The 18,313-nt window shown below is 66.4% G+C and overlaps 2 protein-coding genes across 3 annotated transcripts; one reads left to right on the forward strand and one right to left on the reverse strand.

The window, feature by feature from the left end:
- The first annotated feature begins 819 nt into the window (after positions 1–819).
- On the forward strand, positions 820–6,700 carry RDH5 (retinol dehydrogenase 5). Of its 2 annotated transcripts, none has more exons than XM_084610603.1 (5): positions 820–964; positions 3,322–3,643; positions 3,945–4,203; positions 5,423–5,586; positions 6,370–6,700. In XM_084610603.1, exons 2-5 carry the CDS (start codon positions 3,331–3,333, stop codon positions 6,591–6,593), a joined length of 960 nt encoding a protein of 319 aa, XP_084466729.1. In that variant the 5' UTR covers positions 820–964; positions 3,322–3,330; the 3' UTR covers positions 6,594–6,700. The 2 variants fall into 2 exon arrangements, with proteins under 2 accessions (XP_084466729.1, XP_084466730.1); XM_084610604.1 differs by having other exon boundaries at positions 862–964; positions 3,437–3,643.
- Positions 6,701–8,410: 1,710 nt separating this feature from the next.
- Positions 8,411–16,424, reverse strand: CD63 (CD63 molecule). The gene is made up of 8 exons (XM_084610606.1): positions 16,271–16,424; positions 15,945–16,022; positions 10,933–11,121; positions 10,319–10,393; positions 9,999–10,094; positions 9,645–9,794; positions 9,067–9,150; positions 8,411–8,789 (listed from the first exon to the last, which is right to left on the reverse strand). Exons 2-8 carry the CDS (start codon positions 16,008–16,010, stop codon positions 8,724–8,726), a joined length of 726 nt encoding a protein of 241 aa, XP_084466732.1. The 5' UTR covers positions 16,011–16,022; positions 16,271–16,424; the 3' UTR covers positions 8,411–8,723.
- Positions 16,425–18,313: the final 1,889 nt, after the last annotated feature.

Here is an 18,313-nt window from a genome sequence, read left to right on the forward strand (position 1 = left end):
GTACCGGATCTTGCCCCGTGGGGGAGGGGGGTTAGTGCCTGATCAGGGCTCCCCCCTCCCTGCCCCCAAATCCTCTTTCACTCCAATCCGCCTCGGAGGCTCTTGCTGAGCCCCAGACAAAGGAGCCGTGTGACCCTGGCACCCGCTAATCCCTCCCCAGCCCCATGCACAACATGGGCTCCCTGCGCCTGATCTCCCCCCTCCCGCCCAGCTGGGCCAGGCCTGGGGCCTGGGTGGGGGGTTCCTGCTCCCTGCCAAGCCCCTGGGGGTCCCCTCTACCACCCAGGGGCCTGTGAGCCACCCCCTCCCGTGCCCCAGCCCATCCCCCTCCTTTCCTTTGAAAGGAACTTGTCTGGGTTCTCTTCACTGTCAGGGACATATATTGTACAGCTGGGGAAACTGAGGCACAGAACAGCCATGCACCAGCAGCAGCAAGTGGGGTGACTTTATAGCCCCCCTGACGTGCAGCTCTGTGGGTCCAACACGGCAGGCTCCTGGTGTCTCCTGCCCATGCCTGGCCCCCTCCCCTGCCCTCACCCCTTCGGTCACGCTCCCTCGGCTTGGCCCCGCCGCCCTGGTCCCCTCCAGAGACCCCGTTACCCCTCACTGCCTGCCTGTGGGGCAGGTGCCCGCTGACCATTGCTGGGGGCTTGGGGCTCCTGGGGGCGCACTCACTCTGTGGGTGCAGGGCCCCGTTGCTGCCTCTGGCCCTGGCCTGGTGCGGAGTCGGCCCTGCCCCCCTGCCTGGGTCCTGAGGGCCCTGGCCCCGCCTGCCCCGGGGCTGGTGTGGGGGGCCCTGCCTGCAGGCTGGAGCTGGCAGGGGTTAACGCCAGGCTGGCAGGGCCCGCCCCGTGGGGGGGAAATCGGCTCTTCCCTGGACTTTGACTGGAGCAGAACTCGTGTGGCTCGATCCCAGGCAGCAGGACCCAGCCCGCAGCGCAGGGCCGGTCTGAACAGCAGGCAGGTATGTGGGGCAAAGGCAGCAGAGGGGCTGTGGGGAGTGGGAGGGGGCAGGCAGCACCCTCCCCCCCCCGGCTGGGCTGGCAGCTGGATCCGGGCCCAGCGACCAGCTGCAGGGGTGATGCCAGGCCACCGCAGGCCCTTGGGGGGTGATGGGCATAGGGGGCAGAGCTAGGGGCTGGTGCCGCGGGGGTCACAGATGGGCGAGTGGCTCAGACACTGATTCCTCACGTGGGCCCCGGTGAGCCCCCTCGTCGTCCGTCCCCCCCATGCCTGCAGGCACCTCGGGAGCAGGGCTGCTTGCGGACACTCATTGTGTGTGGGCTGAAAGCTCAGACGGGGTGTCAGGACACCTGGGTCCCGTCCCCAGCCCTGCACTGGGTCCATGGGCCAGCCCCTCCCCCGCTATGTGCCTCAGTTTACCCATCTGAAACACAAAGCGCCAGCCCACCTTCGGCCGCGGCTGAGGAAGGGCAGCCCATTCTGTGGCAGCCAGCCCCATGTGTTCCCTGTGCCATGGAAGGGGCACCCGGGCTGGGGGGACGGGGACTCAGCTGCTGCCTGCGGGACCCTCGGGGGGGCGGGGGGGCTGTGCCGAGATGCAGCAGTCCCCCCCCCCCGCACGAGCATAGCCCTGCTGTGCCAGTCCGGAGCAGTGGTCCAGCCGTTCCTGCATCCCGCTGGCTGGGGCTGGTGTGCGGCCAGGGCGGCCAGGCGGCCGCAAGCCGGGGGCACCAGCTGCCCCTCCGTTAACCCTTCCAGCCCTGGCACCAGCACTTGCTGTGTGGGGACAGGACCAGGCCCACCCCGACTGAGCTCCCAGGAGAATGACCCAGTGGGGATTGCTGGGCACCCTGATCTCCCCACCCCCCAGAATGGGGGGCACAGACTCGGGCTGCAACCCCTAGAGGGGGCACGGAATGGCCCGGCCCAGCACCCTCGAGGTTATGAAACCTCCTCCCCAGCCGGGCCTCTTGCTGTTCAGGGGATTCAGGGGTACGGGTCTAATCCCCCTTGGTAATGCCCCCCCCCCAGCCACGGGGCACTGGGCAGCTGGCCCAGCTCTGCCTCTGGGGCCAGGGAATGGGATGCACCTTCACCCCTTAGCTGCCAGCCACTGCCGGGAGCCCCTCCTGGTCCTGCAGAGGAAGGTTCTTGGGGGGCACTGGGTCCCCCCCCCCTTGCCTCCAGGTGCAGAGCCCAGGTGTCGCCCTGTCCCTGTGGCCCCTTCCAAGACCCCAACCTCAAGGCAGGATCCTCTGGGGGCTAGAGTGGGCCGATGGCGGGGGGGCAGGGGGAGAGCCAGGACTCCTGGGTTCTATTCCCAGAGTGAAACCCCTTGCGCTGGGTGTCCCACAGCTGGGACTGGCCCTGGGCTGGTCACACCCCCTGCACCCCAGCCAGGGACCGGAAGCTCCCCCGTCCCGAGCCCCAGGGGGCTTAGAGTGCCGGGGGGGGCTGAGCTCTCCCCTTGGGACTGCAGGAGCCAGCGGCCAGGTTCGCTCTGCCCGGCTCCCTGCGGCACAACCCTACAATAACCAACCGGGGGGGCAGCCCCATCACCCGTGGGGGGAGGAGAAGGGGCTGGATCCCAGGTGTCCTGGCTCCCCTTTCGGCCCGTCCCTTCCCCACTCTGTGCCTCAGTTTCTCCATCTCTGTGCCAGGGAAGAGGCCAGTGCCCCCGGCCCCTCCCCATGGGAGCTGGGAGCCAGCCAGCCAGCCTCTGACATGCTGATCCTGGCTAATCCCCATCACGCCCAGCCCAGGCCCATGGCCTACTTCAGGCAGGTTGTTGCGCAGAGCGGCCCGTGGGGGGTAAGGGGGAGCCGTGGCTGCGGGGGCTCTTACCCCGCCCCCGGGAGCGCGGCTGCACTGAGGGAGGGGGTGCTGGGCTATGCAGTGGGCAGGTGAGGGGGAGGGTTCCTGCACCCCGGAGTTGCTGAGTGGTAAGTGCCCCCCCAGACCACGGCCCCCCACCGACCCCAGGACCTGCCCGAAGCCAGAGGGCTTGTGGTGGGGGATGGAGCCTGGAGCCCAAGTCCCCTGCTCAGGGCACCCACCTCACCCTGCCACAAGCACAACAGCAAACCTGCCCCCCACCCCCCCAAAACGCACCTCGCACAGGGACTCACGGGCTGAGCGGAGCGGGGGGCCGGTCGGCTCCTGGCTCGTCGCTGAGGGGGGTCTCGTCATCAGCACAGGCAGGGCACTCGGGCGCCTGGGTTCCGTTCCCGGCTCCGGGAGGGACGTGGGGACCAGTGGTTAGAGCGGGGCGGGGGACCCAGGACGCCTGGGTTCCTTGCGCTACCCCCGCCCCTCCCGCGTTCCAGCTCTGAGGCTGGTGTGTTCGGCCTGCGGCAGGTGCCAGCCATGTGGCTCTACGTGGGGCTGGTGGCCCTGGTGTGGGGGCTGGCCTGGTACCTACGGGACCGCCAGACCCTGGCCAGCGTCCAGGACAAGCACGTCTTCATCACAGGCTGCGATTCGGGCTTCGGGCACATGCTGGCCAGGCGGCTGGACAGGAAGGGCTTCCGGGTGCTGGCCGGCTGCCTGACCCAGAAGGGGGCCGACAACCTGCAGCGCACCAGCTCAGCCGGCCTGCGGGCCACCCGGCTCGACGTCACCAGCACCGAGAGCATCCAGCGGGCCGTGGAGTGGGTGCAGGCGGCGGTGGGGGAGAAAGGTGAGTGGGTGCAGGGGAAGCACCCCACTACTCCAGCCCCAGCCTCTTCCAGCAGGGGGTGCTGTGGGGAGCAGGGCGGAGGCACTGGGGTGGTGGGGGAGCTCCGAGCAGGGGGCGCTATGGGGGCAGGGCAGGAGTGCTGGGGGGCACCCAGCAGGGGGTGCTATGTGGGGCAGGAGTGCTGGGGGGCGCCCAGCAGGGGGCACTATGGGGGGCTCCCAGCAGGGGGCGCTGGCTGGGGTCAGCAGCTGTGTGGGGAGATCCCGACACCTCCGGCCCAGCTGCCGCGGCTCCCTGCCAGGGCTCTTCGGGCTGGTGAACAACGCGGGGGTGGCGAACCCCATCGGCCCCACCGAGTGGATGCGGGTCCAGGATTTCCAGCAGGTCCTGGCCGTCAACACCTTCGGTCTCATCGAGGTGACCCTCGCCTTCCTGCCACTGCTGAAGCGGGCACGGGGCCGCGTGGTCAACATGTCCAGCGTGCTGGGGCGGCTCTCGGCCAACGGGGGCGGGTACTGCATCTCCAAGTACACCGTGGAGGCCTTCTCCGACAGCCTGCGGTGAGCCCCCCACCCGACCCCCTGCCATGCTCTGCCCCCTGGGCGGTAGGGCCCCCTCTCCAAGCAGGCCAGGGTTACCCCCACTCCCTGGACTCTTTGCTGGGGGACGGGCTGGGAGCCAGGACTCCTGGGTTCTGTCCCCAGCTCTGGGAGGGGAGTGGGGTCTAGCAGTTAGAGCAGGGGGGGGACAGAGCTGGGAGCCAGGACTCCTGGGTTCTGTCCCCAGCTCTGGGAGGGGAATGGGGTCTAGCGGTTAGAGCAGGGGGGGGCAGGGCTGGGAGCCAGGACTCCTGGGTTCTGTCCCCAGCTCTGGGAGGGGAGTGGGGTCTAGCAGTTAGAGCAGGGGGGGGACAGAGCTGGGAGCCAGGACTCCTGGGTTCTGTCCCCAGCTCTGGGAGGGGAATGGGGTCTAGCGGTTAGAGCAGGGGGGGGCAGGGCTGGGAGCCAGGACTCCTGGGTTCTGTCCCCAGCTCTGGGAGGGGAGTGGGGTCTAGCGGTTAGAGCAGGGGGGGGACAGAGCTGGGAGCCAGGACTCCTGGGTTCTGTCCCCAGCTCTGGGAAGGGAGTGGGGTCTAGCAGTTAGAGCAGGGGGGGGACAGAGCTGGGAGCCAGGACTCCTGGGTTCTGTCCCCAGCTCTGGGAGGGGAATGGGGTCTAGCGGTTAGAGCAGGGGGGGGCAGGGCTGGGAGCCAGGACTCCTGGGTTCTGTCCCCAGCTCTGGGAGGGGAGTGGGGTCTAGCGGTTAGAGCAGGGGGGGGACAGAGCTGGGAGCCAGGACTCCTGGGTTCTGTCCCCAGCTCTGGGAAGGGAGTGGGGTCTAGCAGTTAGAGCAGGGGGGGACAGAGCTGGGAGCCAGGACTCCTGGGTTCTGTCCCCAGCTCTGGGAGGGGAATGGGGTCTAGCGGTTAGAGCGGGGGGGGGCAGGGCTGGGAGCCAGGACTCCTGGGTTCTGTCCCCAGATCTGGGAGGGGAGTGGGGTCTAGCGGTTAGAGCAGGCGGGGGGACAGAGCTGGGAGCCAGGACTCCTGGGTTCTATCCTGTGGCACCTTGGGAGAGTCGGCTCCCTGCTCTGGACACGGAGTTAATGCCTAGTTGCTGGCCAATGCGTGCTCAGCTCCATTCAGGCTCAGGCCTGTCCCCGCCGCAGGCTGTCCCAGGACTGGGGGCATGTCCACAGCAGGTCACACGGCCGGGGCCCGCTCACGCCAGTGCCTTGCAGGCGCGACATGTACCATTTTGGGGTGCGGGTGTCCATCATCGAGCCCGGGTTCTTCAAGACAGCCGTGACCAGCCTGGACACCATCGAGGCCTCCCTGCACCAGCTGTGGAACGAACTGGCACCTGAGGCCAGGCAGAGCTACGGGGAGGATTTCTTCCCGCAGTGTGAGTGCCAGGGGCCCGGGGCCAGCCAGGGCTACCCCGCAGAGCTGGGGCTGTAGCCCCCCCATTCCCTGGGGCCAGGAGCCTGTGGCATGGGGGTGCTCAGGTCACAGGCTGACGGGGAATGGGGGGCCCCTTCACCCTGTGGGACCCACAGTTGAGTCACTTGCCTGCTACCCTGCCTCAGTTTCCCCAGTGCAGAACAGGGCTGGTGACACCCAGCTGACAGGGAGGAGACTGTGTCAGCTGGGCCCCTGCACTCCCCACATGGGGCTGCTGTGTGTCCCGTCCCCCCAAGTGTGTCACAGTCCAGCCCCTGTGGCCAGCGAGTGGGGAACCCCTCCCAGCTGCTGGGGTAGGGGCTGCACGACCCAGGTGCTGTAGAAGCGGAGATGTGGGGGGAGGGCAGGGAGCACGAGAAAAGAATTGTGGCCCTGAGGAGACAGAAAGCTCTGTGCCTTCCGCTGGACACGGGGGCCGCCTTCACTTCCTGTCCTAAATGCCCCTGCCCAGTTGCTGCATGGCTGGATAAATATGCCCCCGCCCCCAGGTGGTTGAATCTCAGCACCGGGCAAGGGACCCCTGTCTCAACAGCTGCCGTGCCCCACCCCAGAGGTGGCTGCATCTCACTGGTGGGTGAATCTGCCTGTAACACAGGGGTGCCCACGGCAGGGGGGCAGGGAGGCAGTGACCCAGGAGGCAGGAATGGGAGCCGTGTGTGGGGGGCTGTGCCTGGCCCTGCCGCCCCCCGGCCAATGCTCCTCGGGCCCCCCTCTCTCCCCCCAGACCTGAAGGTGCAGCGGCTCATCATGGACTTCATCTGCGACCCTGACCTGAGCAAGGTGACCAGCTGCATGGAGCACGCGCTGCAGGCCAAGCACCCACGTACACGGTACAGCGCCGGCTGGGATGCCAAGCTGCTCTGGCTGCCTGCCTCCTACCTGCCGGCGGTCGTGGTGGATGTCGTGCTGGCCACGATCTTGCCGAAGCCGGCCTGCCGTGTCCGCTAGCCCCGCCCTGGGGGAGGGGGGCACCACATGTGGGTTTTAGCCCACAGCATGTGATCGGGCCCCGGCATCCCGAAGCCTGTTGGAAATAAACCGGCCCCCAAAGGACACCAGGCCTGGCCCCTTCGGCTCTGTTCACGTTCCCCTGAACAGGGACTGGGCAATGCCCCTTCCCAGCCGGGCTTTGCCTCCTACCAGCCCCCTGCTCAGTGCAACACAGCCTCAGGGGCCAGCGGTGAGCAGGGTGCTGGGGGGCTGGCCTCCAGGATCTAGCCCCACTGCTGGGAAGGGAGGAGGCCAGTGGGGGGGGTTAGGACTCTGGGGTTCTCAGCCCTGCTGCTGGGAAGGTAGGGGGCTAGTGGGGTGGGGGGTCAGGACTCCAGGGGTCTCAGCCCTGCTGCTCGAGGGGGCGCTGGGGACAGGACAGCGGAAAGCAGGACCCCTGGCTGGGTTCCCTGTGGGGCTTCGGGAGAGTCACAGCCCCAGGCTGGAGAGCAGGTCCCCAGGCTAGGCAGAGGTGGCTGGTGCCCACGCTGCCCTGCAGCTGCAGGCTCTGCCCCTTTTAAAGGTTAGGCCCGCAAAGCCGCAGCTCCCATCCTGCTAGCCCTGGCCCCGGGGCATAAACCAGCAAAGCTGTGACCAGCAGGGGGTCCAGCTGGGAGACAGTAAATGCCACACCCCCTCAGGGGTCCACCGCGAGCACATCAATGATCCGGGGGAGCCAGGCCCCCAGGAAAGCCGAGGCTCCTTCACTGCGGGGGATGGGCTGCTCACTTGCGGGAAGGGGCACAGCTATGGGGCTGCTCACACCGGGGGGGCACAGCTCTGGGGCTGCCGTCCAATCCAAGCAGGCGGGCGGGAGCGAGCTGCTCCCAGCTGCTGGGTGGCCCCAGGTGTGACGAGTCGCCCAGTCACGGAGCCCCCACTGCCCGGCCACTGGGGGCACGGAGATGGAGTGGGGTGTGGTGTCCCCTGCGGGTGCCTGCGCCCACTGGGGGGGGCTGAGGGGATTCCAGGAGGCCACAGGGCGCCAGTCGGCAGGGGGCCCCAGCAGCCTCACCCCTGAACTAGCTGACCCCCCCAGCCCTCCCCAAGGAGCCCCCCAGCCCAGGCTGTCAGCTGCTCAGCACAGCAGGGCCCCCCATCTCTACCCAGTCCCCGGGGGCCCCGCTGGCTCCCCCGGTTCCTGCTGCAGGAAGCCTGACCCTTCCGGAGGGGAGCAGCCAGGACAAGTTGCCATGACAACAGTCGCCAGTGACCTTCAGGGGCTAAAAAATATTAAACAAAGGAGGGGGGCAGGGGGGTGAACACATCCAGCCCCCTCCCACCATGTTTCCAGGGAGGGGCCACCCGTCAAACATAGAATCAACCAGGGTGAAATTCTTGGTGTGTGGTCAGCAGCCCTGGGCTAGAAGGCAGCTGGGGACAGAGCCTGGCTGGGGACTCATGGGTCAGAGGGACCTTGGGGGGAGGGGGGGGGAAAAAAATCACACACGCCCCCCCACTGAGCTGGGCAGCCCAGGCTCCTGGTCCCACCCCCGTTGCAGCAGCAGAGGGGTTAACACTTGTGGGCGGGCCCTGCCCCCCACTCACCACTGACGGGGGGGGGGGTTGGTCCCCTGGGACCCCCAGCACAGACACCCCAGGCCACGTGTGTGGGAATCCCCCCTCATCAGACACCAGATGGGACGAGGTCAAATCTCCCCCTTGCCCCTCAAGCCAGGGCCCAGGCCAGAGCCAAAGAACCCGACAGACCCAAGGCATCAGAACAGAGAGATCCGGGGAAGCTTTTTATTTTCAAAATACTGTGCCCCCCCCTCACATCTTCAAACGTATCGACATTCCCCCCCCAAAGACAGAGAACCCCCCGAGCCCCCCTCCCCCGACACTGGACAGGCGGGGGGAGGGGCCGCTAAAGTAAGAAAAGGGGGAGAGGTTTTGGCAAATGTTTAAGGCACCTGCTACCTGTCCATTAGAGGAAATACGGTACCAGCTGCAGGACAGGAGCTGCCCACCAGGGGGCGCTGCGGAAAGAAGGCGGGTCTGACAGCTTAAAGGGGCAGAGAGCGACACCCCCCTCCCCCCCGGGGAGCCCCCCCCGGAGTCCGGGCTGGGGCGGGGCCGCCCCGCCGGCTACATGACCTCGTAGCCGCTGCGGATCCCCTTCATGAGGCAGCAGGCGAAGATGATGCCCAGGAGCTGCAAGAGGAGACCAGGCGTCAGGCGACCACGATGCCAACGGCCCCCCCGCCTGCCGCGGCCCCCCACCCCCACCGGCTGGGCACTGCCTGGCCCTGCGACCTTTGCCTGCCAGCCCACTAGGGAGAGGGGCACCCCCAGCTCGCCCCCCCAGGGGCCCAGGAAATTGTCCAGCACCCCTGGATTCCCCCGCCCCACCCCCAGCGCTGCCTGTCTCCGGACTCAGGGGCGGGGCCGGGCATGCCACGGGGAGGGGCCAGGGGCGGACGCTCGGTACCTCGAAGAAGGCGATGCCCAGCGCCACGGCTGCCACGATGACGATGTGTTTCTTCAGCCAGGCCTCGATGCTCTGCGCACAGCCCTGCAGGGGGAGCCGACGAGGCAGCTCAGGGCTCCCGCCGGGACCGTGTGAACCCCCCCTTCGCGCCCCGGCCCCCGCCGGGACCGTGTGAACCCCCCCCTTCGCGCCCCCGCCCTGCCCACACACCCCCGGCCCCCGCCGGGACTGTGTGAACCCCCCCTTCGCGCCCCCGCCCTGCCCACACCCCCTCGGCCCCCACCGGGATGGTGTGAACCCCCCCTTCGCGCCCCCGCCCTGCCCACACCCCCCTTCGTGCCCCCGCTGGGACCGTGTGAACCCCCCCTTCGCGCCCCCACCCTGCCCACACCCCCTCGGCCCCAGCCGGGACGGTGTGAACCCCCCCTTCGCGCCCCCGCCCTGCCCACACACCCCCGGCCCCCGCCGGGACGGTGTGAACCCCCCCTTCGCGCCCCCGCCCTGCCCACACCCCCCCCGGCCCCAGCCGGGACAGTGGGAACCCCCCCTTCGTGCCCCACCCCCAGGCTGGAACTCACTTGGACGTTGATGGTGGCAGGCGTGGGTTGGAGGTAGCACGTGGGCACAGTGGCGTTTGCCCAGCAGCAGGATGCGGGGACACTGTGGTTGCTTTTGAACGGTTCGATGGTGGACCAGTCCGTGTAGTTATTGGCCCCGCAGCAGGAATACTGCGAACAGGAGAGAACCAGGCGTCAGAGCAAGCAGGAGCCCTCTGGCCGCAGAGTCGTGAGGTCTAGTGGTTAGAGCAGGCGGCTGGGAGTCAGGACTCCCAGGTTCCCTCCCCAGCTGTGAGGGGGAAACTTGGTCCAGCATTTGGAACCCCACCCGGCCCCCCAAAGAGGTCAAAGGTCGCAATGCCCCACCCCACTCACTTTCCTCTGCAGTTCGTCCAGGGTCTGGGTTACCAGCGAGTCGTTGCCATATTTCTTCATGGCGTCCTCCAGGCCGTCCTGGAGCACAGCGCGGACCTGGGGGGGAGCAGGGGGTCAGAGCAGCCACACGCGGCTCCCGAGGCCGAGCGACCCCTTGTGGGCTCTCGGGTCACCCACCGCCTCAGCTGGGTGGGCCCCGGACCCAGGCTGAGCCCCACTGGCGATCCCCAGGCAGCCCCAAGCGCGTCTCCCCAAGAGATGCCTGCGCCGGGGGAGCAGGACCCCTCATCGCGGGATCCACACGGCGGCGAGGTGCCCACCTTGTCCTTGAAGATGTACCCGGCAATGGCAGCTGCGATCTCCACCAGGAAGATACAGGTGAGCAGGATGGCGAACTGTGGGGAAGAGCGGGGTGAGCGGTGCCCCTCAGGCCTGCCCTGCAGCCCCCAGCCCCCGCATCCTAAACCCTTGGGGTGCCCCTGAATCCCGCCCCGCAGCCCCCAGCATCCTAAACCCTTGGGGTGCCCCTGAATCCTGCCCTGCAGCCCCTGGATTCTAAACCCTTGGGGTGCCCCTCAGTCCTGCCCCACAGCCCCCAGCCCTCCTGCCCTTGCATCCTAAACCCTTGGGGTGCCCCTGAATCCTGCCCCGCAGCTCCCAGTCTCCCTGTCCCCACATCCTAAACCCTTGGGGTGCCCCTCAGTCCTGCCCCGCAGCCCCCAGCCCTCCTGCCCTTGCATCCTAAACCCTTGGGGTGCCCCTGAATCCTGCCCCGCAGCTCCCAGTCCCCACATCCTAAACCCTTGGGGTGCCCCTCAGTCCTGCCCCATAGCCCCCAGCCCCCGCATCCTAAAGCCTTGGGGTGCCCCGAGTCGTTCCCCGCAGCCCCCCGCTGGCCCTGCCCCCAGCTCTGCCGCTGGCCGCGCCCCCTCACCGTGGTGACCATGCAGTAATTCTCCTTCGAGGCCCCGCAGCAGCCAAAGAAGGAGACAAAGAAGATGACGACGCCCACGACGATGATGACGATGGGGGCGCCCGAGGCCGAAGGGCTGCTCATGATCAGCGTCTTGTTGAGCTCGATCTGCACGTAGATCCCGATGACGATGAGGGCGATGCCGCAGAGCTGGGGGGGGAGACGGGGGCAGGTCACCCCGAGCATCACCTGACCAGCGCCCCTCCCCCACACTCGCCCCTCCCAGACCCAGTCAACAAGAGCCCCTGGCCCCACCAGAGCCAAGAAAGTGCTGCCCATGTCCCCTCTGCTGGATGGCACCTGACCTGCTCAGCTGTGTGTCACAGCCCTGTACTGCTGGCAGCTAATGGGGATTTGCCTGTAGCCAGGGTGGCTTTTGGAAAGAGGAGGAGGGGGGACGAGCGTGCCAGTCCTGCGAGCCTCAGGGAGTTTCTCTATTTGCTACAAGAGCTTAAATTTCCCCCCCAGGATCCTGAAGCACACGCCAGGCCTGGCACGGAGGCCACGCTTAAAATGCAGCCACCTCTGGGGCAGCGCATGGCAGCCTCAGAGCAACAGTGCTGGAGAAAGATGTTCCCGCCCCCTCTCCCGCCGGGTCCTGCCCAGTATTCCCTCCCCCGGTATCCCCTCCTGGGGGAGGGGTTTGGAGAGTTAGAGGTATCCCCCCCCGTCAGAATTCAGCCAGGACACTCCAAGCCCTTCAGTAGTGCCAGGGCAGCTGGTGTCTCCTGTCTGCATGGCATCACCCTGGCAGCATCTCAGAAACTAGAATGGGGGGGCAGAGAGACCCCCCACCCTAAAGATAATCTGGAGCAAGGGGAGGGGTGAGAACCTCCCCAATAAGGGGGAGATGTGCCAGGTAAGTCCTACCTGGCCCCAGAGAGCGACCCACAGGCAGACCCAGGTCCTGCGGCCTCCTTATCTCCCCATCCCATCTGAGGATCTCAAAGCACAAACTCCATTGAACTTCGCCTCTTCCACACTCCCATGTACACTACACCCCGCACGGGCTCGCCTCCCCACCACCAGCCTCCACCCCCTTCTCAAACAGCCCCACCTGGCCCTATTTACCTTTCCCTGCCCAAGGAACACAGACCCACTGGTGCATGGACTCCACCCACTTGCCTGGGATCAAGGGCCAGAGATGCCAAACCCTGGGGAGACCGGGCAGGGGCATTCCCTGGACGCATGGCGGGTGGAGGGGGCTCGCCCTGGGCAGAGGCAGGCAGGGACCAAGATGCCCTGGCCCCACTCAGCGGGGGCAGACAGGGCACGTGCCCCACTGCCCTCTGCTGGGCAAGGGCGGCATGGCTCAGCCGCATCATAGGCCCCCACCCCGCCCCAAGCCCCTGGCAGAGCCGGAGCCCCGTCCCCACCCCGCTGAGCAGGGGGTGATTTGGTACCAGCAGGACAGAGCTGGGGGCACCAGACCCTGTGTGGCTGGGGACTCAGCTGTTGCCAGCAACACCCCCCAGGTCCGAGTTCTGTAATCCCGTGGGAGCCCCCCTCGGGGGTGGCGTCGGGACTTCCCCTTTCTCCCTGCTCAGCCCCCGGGGGGGGGATCGGCTGGAACCAGTGCGGGGGAGGGGCACCGGAAGAAGCCACATGGGAGAACAGGCCCCGCCCCTGGGTGTGACGGGGCCTGGGGGTCCCCGACGGGGGAATAACGTTCCCCCCCTCATCCTGCCCTCCCTGTTCCCCCCAGAGCCCACCCGGCTTTCTCCTCCTCCAGCCCAGGGACATGGCAGCGGGTGGGGGGGGGAGGGAGAGTTATTGAAGCCGAGCTTCACTGGAGCCTGGGTTTCCGGCCTGGCCTGCGAGAGGCGGCTGTGTGTGTCTGTCTGTGCGTCTGTTTGTCTGTCTGTGCTCGCGCTCGACAGCGGGGGGGGGGGGGGTGAGGCCTCGCAGGGGGCAGAGGATCCTGGCACTGGCTCTTCCACTACCGGGCCCGCTGCCAGCGTGACCCCCCACCCCCTGCTGGGATCCCGGGGCTGCCACGTTCGCCCCAGCCCTGCCTCAACCCCCGCCCCATCAGCAGGACGAGCTCTCGGTGCGAAGCGGCCCCCAACCGGCCCTGCAACAAACTGCCATCTGCTGCTGCCAGCGAGCTGCCCCGGGGGGCAGGCCAGGCCCCCACACCCCCACCTCTCCGGGGTGGGCTACGGAGCGGGGAGGGGCTGGGAGCCAGGCCTCCGGGGTTCCCATCCCAGGAGGATGGTGACATCCAGCGGTTAGAGCAGAGGCGGCTCAGGCCCCCGGGTTCCCATCCCAACTCTGCCACAGTCAAGTCCCTTCCCCATGCCTCAGTTTCCCCATCTGCCAAATGAGGCCACTCCACCTTCTGGAGCCTTATTCCTGGTGTTTAAGGAGCAGGGGGGATGGGGAGCACAGGTTGCCAGTCAGAGATCCCGAGCAGGAGCCCTTACAGTGACGTTCCACCAGCCGGGATCCCTACCCCAGGAAAGCCCCGTATTCTCGGGCCCAGGTGTATTTACCTGCCGGGGAGGGTAAACAGAGCAGCCAGCTTGGCTGCCCGTGCAAACACTGACGCTCCTCTGAGCTACTCACCGGGGGCGGGCCGGGCCAGGTACCACTGACGGCATTCACGTGGGCAGCGGAGCCAGGGTGGCAAGGGGAGAAACTGCCCCAGTCCATGCCGGGCAGAGGGGAGCTACAGACCCAGCTACTGGGGTCACAAGTGCCCCGGCTGGGCCAGGCACTCCTCATTCCCCGGCTCCAGCCCACATCCACTGCTGAGCCCGACTGCCGGGCACCCGGGCCATACCCCTGGCACCGCGGGAGCACGGACGCTCCAGCACTGCCCAGGGATCCCCCGGTGCCGATGGGTCTGAAGGGTCCCCTTGCCCACCTCTGTGGGAGAGTGGCCAGGGCTGGGCACACGCCCCCTCCTCACAGCTGAGCCGGTTCCTCCTCCCAAACTCTGTGACTTCCCTGGCTGGGTGGGGCTGGGACAGGAGGCCCTGGCTCCTTCCCGCCATTGAGCAATGGAGACCCCCGTGCGAACCGCTCCTCCCGCCTACGAGGGGTGACTCAGCCCCCCCTTCTTGGCAGGACGCGCCCTCCCACCCATTCTGCTGGGCAATTGCAGGCTGATTACGATCGGAGCCCGGAGCCGTTAGGCCCTGCCCGGGTCTTTCCCCACCAGCCACTTCCCCTGGCCATTCGGATGGCACATGACACGGGCCGTGATAGCATCTCCCTCGGGTCAGGGGGCCCAGCACCCCTCAGCCGGAATCAGCACCATGACAGTCCCCATGCAGTGCCCAGCCTGCCTCAGGCCAGGAGGTGCCCGGGCTCCAGGGACGACGGCCACTGAGGTCACAGACAGGCCAAGGCAGTGGCAGCAGAGATGTCAAGGGGCGAATGGGCCAGGGAGGCCCAGCTCCCCGGGTGGAGGGAGCATCTGTCCAGGGCAGGGGAGACACCGCGGCCCAGGGGGAGGGGAGGCCTGCCCCGTGCCTGCTCTGGGATTAGCCAGCAGGGCAATTCCGTGGACGCTGAATACGCTGTCGAGCAGCCCCAGAAGCCAGGCTTAAGGTCTCCAGCCGCTGTTGGGGAAAAAGTGGGGATGACTCACTCACTGCACTGGGGCGTTACCCCTGAAACCTAATGCTGTCTGATTATAGGTCAACAATGCAGCTGCCGGGCTATTAGCAATAAATCACCAGCTTCTCTGGGCCAGGGGTGGGGAGGTACCACATCTTCCCCAGCTGACTCCTGTTTACGATTAGCTGCCCACCTCCTGCCCCGTCCCCCCAATCCACACCCCCCCGCAAATAAGTCAATCACTCCCAAGCGGACACCCTCCAGATTTCCTGCCCAGGAGCACCAGGAAAAGCCTCAGGGCCCAACCAACCATCCCTTGGTGCCCCACCCCAGTGGAGAGCTGGGTGCAGCCTGGGAAGGCCCCGTCTCCTTACCTGCAATTCTGGATTGGTTCACACCCTCCAGACACATTAAATGGAAACTCCTGTATCCCGTGGGCATGAGCTGGGGGGGTGCCTGTTCCAGAGAAGTCACCTGCCATCCCGAGCCAAGGCCTGTACAAGCTGGCACCACTATGCTCTCTGCCAGGCAGAGCCAGAGCCCCAAGTCTGTTGTCATAGACCCAATACTGCAAACAGGCAGGGGAGAGGCCCAGTGTGCTGGAACGGCAGGGTGTCTGGGGCTGGATGACCTGGGGTCAAGCCCCGCCGTGGCCATGAAGGTCTGAAATACTAGCCAACTTCCTCGCTTCCCTGGCCCCCAGTGTGAGGCAGACAGTGGTATAAGTGATGCTCTGTGGTTTTTTAGGGCCCTTTGAGCCCCACGTTAGCCACCAGAGTGGGGCTGCAGCTAGCCCACATCCTGTCCCCACAGCAGGGAAAAGGAGCCTCTTTGGGGCTGGGCCAGAGTCAAGAACCTGGCTCCAAACTTCAGAAGGGCTCAGGGCTGAGATTCAGAATCTCCCTGGTCTCTCTAATGAGCCAAACTGGCCCCTCGCCCCACACATCAGCCCCAGCCCGGGCCCATCTAGCCCGGCCTCCAGCCCGCCACGGGGGCAGCCCAGCTGCTTCTGAGAAGGGCGGGGGGAACCCTGCAGGCCCCCGGAGACCTTCCGCCCAGCCCCACCCCACTTCAGGCCCAGCTCATGCCTTGTCACAGAGGGGGCTCAGCCCCCCATGTCCCCAGGGACCCGAACCCCCACCTGCCCCAGCCCCTGTCCACCGGGAGAGCCCCGCTTGGTCCAACCCCAGCCTCTGCCCCCCTCCCCAGGCAGGGCGGGGCGGGAACCTGGGACCCCCGGCCACCGCTCGGCCAGCCAGACCCCTGCCAGCGCTGGCGGCAGGGAGACGCGCCCATGGGCGCGGGGGGAGACTTGGGGGTGGGGATGACGCAATCAGGAGCCAGCCCGGGTCACCCCGAAGGAACTAGGGGGCGGGCGGGCGCGGGGGGGGGCAGGCCCGACTCACCCAGAACAAGAAGTTGAAGAAGAAAACCAGGAACTTGACGCATCTCATGCCGCCTTCCAACGCCATCGCGCCCGGTGCCTGGGGGGGACAAAGGGCGCAGCAGAGCCGCGGGGCTGGGGGAGAGCGGAACAGACCCCCCCCCCACCGGCCCCCGGCCCCTTCGCCCGGGGAAAGCCCCCCCCCCGCCGGAATCACCCCGGCAGCGCGTCCCCCCACCCCCCCAAGCTGGAATCCTCCCCCTTCCTGCCCCAACCCCCCCTTCCCTCTCCCCCGCCCACCCAGGGAGCCGCCCCCTGGCTCCCCACTTTCTAACGCCCCCCACCCACCTCGGTCTCGCAGCCCCGCGCTCCTGCCTCCGCCCGCCCCGGTCACTTGACTCGCTCGGCTCCACGCAGGTGGCAGGAGGGGCCCGGCACCATGTGACCCCTGTGAGTCAACAGGAAACCCACGGGTGGGCGTGGGGTGGGGCGGGGCGGCCCCGCCCCCGGGTGGCTTCCAGCCCCGGCGCCAGGGGCCCCGGTTAACCCCCCCGCCGGCCGCACGGGGAGCCCCCGGCCCAGCCCTGCGAGCCCCGGGCGGGCGGGATCGGCCCCCACGCGCGGCCCCGCGGGGGCAGCTGGCTATTCTGGGGGCCCCTATGGGTCGGGGTCTCGGCCGGGGCCGCGCTCAGCCCCCCACGGGCGGCGTGGGCAGGTGGCAACGAGCCGGGGAGTTTGACTTTGTCCCTTGGAAAGCGCCCCGCAGCCCCCACGTGACGTGGGCTCCCCCCACCCCTCGGGGGAATTAACAGAAACTTCCTCCAGCCCCACTGCCCTAAAGCAGCTCATGCAGGGGCAGCCCTGGGGCGGACAGGGTCCGGCTAGCCCCAGATCCCATCTTCACCAGCTGCCCTGCCAGAGCGCCAGGGGGAGAGCCCAGAACAGGGCAGCTGGCCGAACCCCCCCCCGGCTTCCCCTCCCAGCTCCTGGCGGTCAGAGGTTTAGGGCGACCCAGGATGGAGCTGCCTGCGGCCCTGACTGCAAACTGACCCAGTTCTTTTTTTAACCTAGTTGTACTTTGGGCCTTCATAACATCCCCTGGCAAGGAGTTCCACAGGTTAACCGTGCACTGCATGAAAATGACTGCCTCTCGTTTGTAGGACACCCACTGCCTGTTCACTTCACTGGGGACCCCTGGCTTCTGTCGTGCGGGAAAGGGCAAATCACCCTTCCCTAGCCACTTTTCCCCTTCCCGGCCTGATTTTCTCCCCCTCAGTCGTCTCCTTTCTGAAGTCGAAGCCGTTCCAGCCCCAGATGATCCTGCTGCTCTGTGCAGTGAGGCTAGTCCCATATGGGACGGGACCTAAGCCGCTGAATGCTGGGTCCGAAGGGGCTGCTAGCTGGAAGCTGAACCAGACAAATTCCAATTAGAAAGTAGGCCCAGATTGTTAACGGGGGTTAACCCCTGGTGCACCTCCCCAGGGCAGGGGGATCCTCCATTGCTGGCGACCTGCAGGAGCGAGACCTAGTTTCCCTTGCAAATAGCGTGGTCCAGAGCAGAACAGCCTGCGGCATGTGCGGGAACCAACAGCGCCGGGCCCAGGGCCCAGCACAGAGCCGCTGAATCGCCTGTTCCCGGGAGCCTTTGAGCCCCTTGCAAAAGTGAAAAGGAGTCCCAGCCCTTCCCACCTGATCCAGATGAGTTTAGCATTGTGGGGGGGTCAGGACTCCTGGGTTCTGTCCCAGTTCTTGGAGGACCTCCAGGCTCTACTGTCGACTCCACCCGCCTCGCTGCATGACCCTGGTCAGGTCACTTTCTTCCTCATTGCCTCAGTTTCCCCCTCTGGGGGATGCAGACAATGCCTGGTTGTTGTCGGACTGCCTTGTAAAGTGACTTCATTTTACCCAGGAAAGTCCCTGGGTGCTGGGCTGGCGTCAGCCCGGACAGGACAAACTTTTCTTTATGTCCATGTTGCGATGGCAGGCCCAGTTCAGTCTCTGGAGGGGGCTGTCAGTTAGGGGCCAGACCTTGGTTTTCAATGTCTCCCTCATACCTTATTTATATGAATTATATAAATTCATTCATATGAATGTTATGAATTATAACATTCATAAACCAGTCGGAGAACACTTCAATCTCTCTGGTCACGCGATCACAGACATGAAGGTCGCTATCTTAAAACAAAAAAACTTCAAATCCAGACTCCAGCGAGAAACTGCTGAATTGGAATTCATTTGCAAATTGGATACTATTAATTTAGGCTTAAATAGAGACTTGGAGTGGCTAAGTCATTATGCACGGTAGCCTGTTTCCTCTTGTTTTTTCCTACCCCCCCCCCCCCCAGATGTTCTGGTTTAACTTGGATTTTAACTTGAAGAGTGGTCAGTTTG

The sequence above is a fragment of the Lepidochelys olivacea genome (assembly GCF_965140295.1).
Source record: "Lepidochelys olivacea isolate rLepOli2 genome assembly, chromosome: 20".
Lineage (NCBI taxonomy): Eukaryota > Metazoa > Chordata > Testudines > Cheloniidae > Lepidochelys > Lepidochelys olivacea.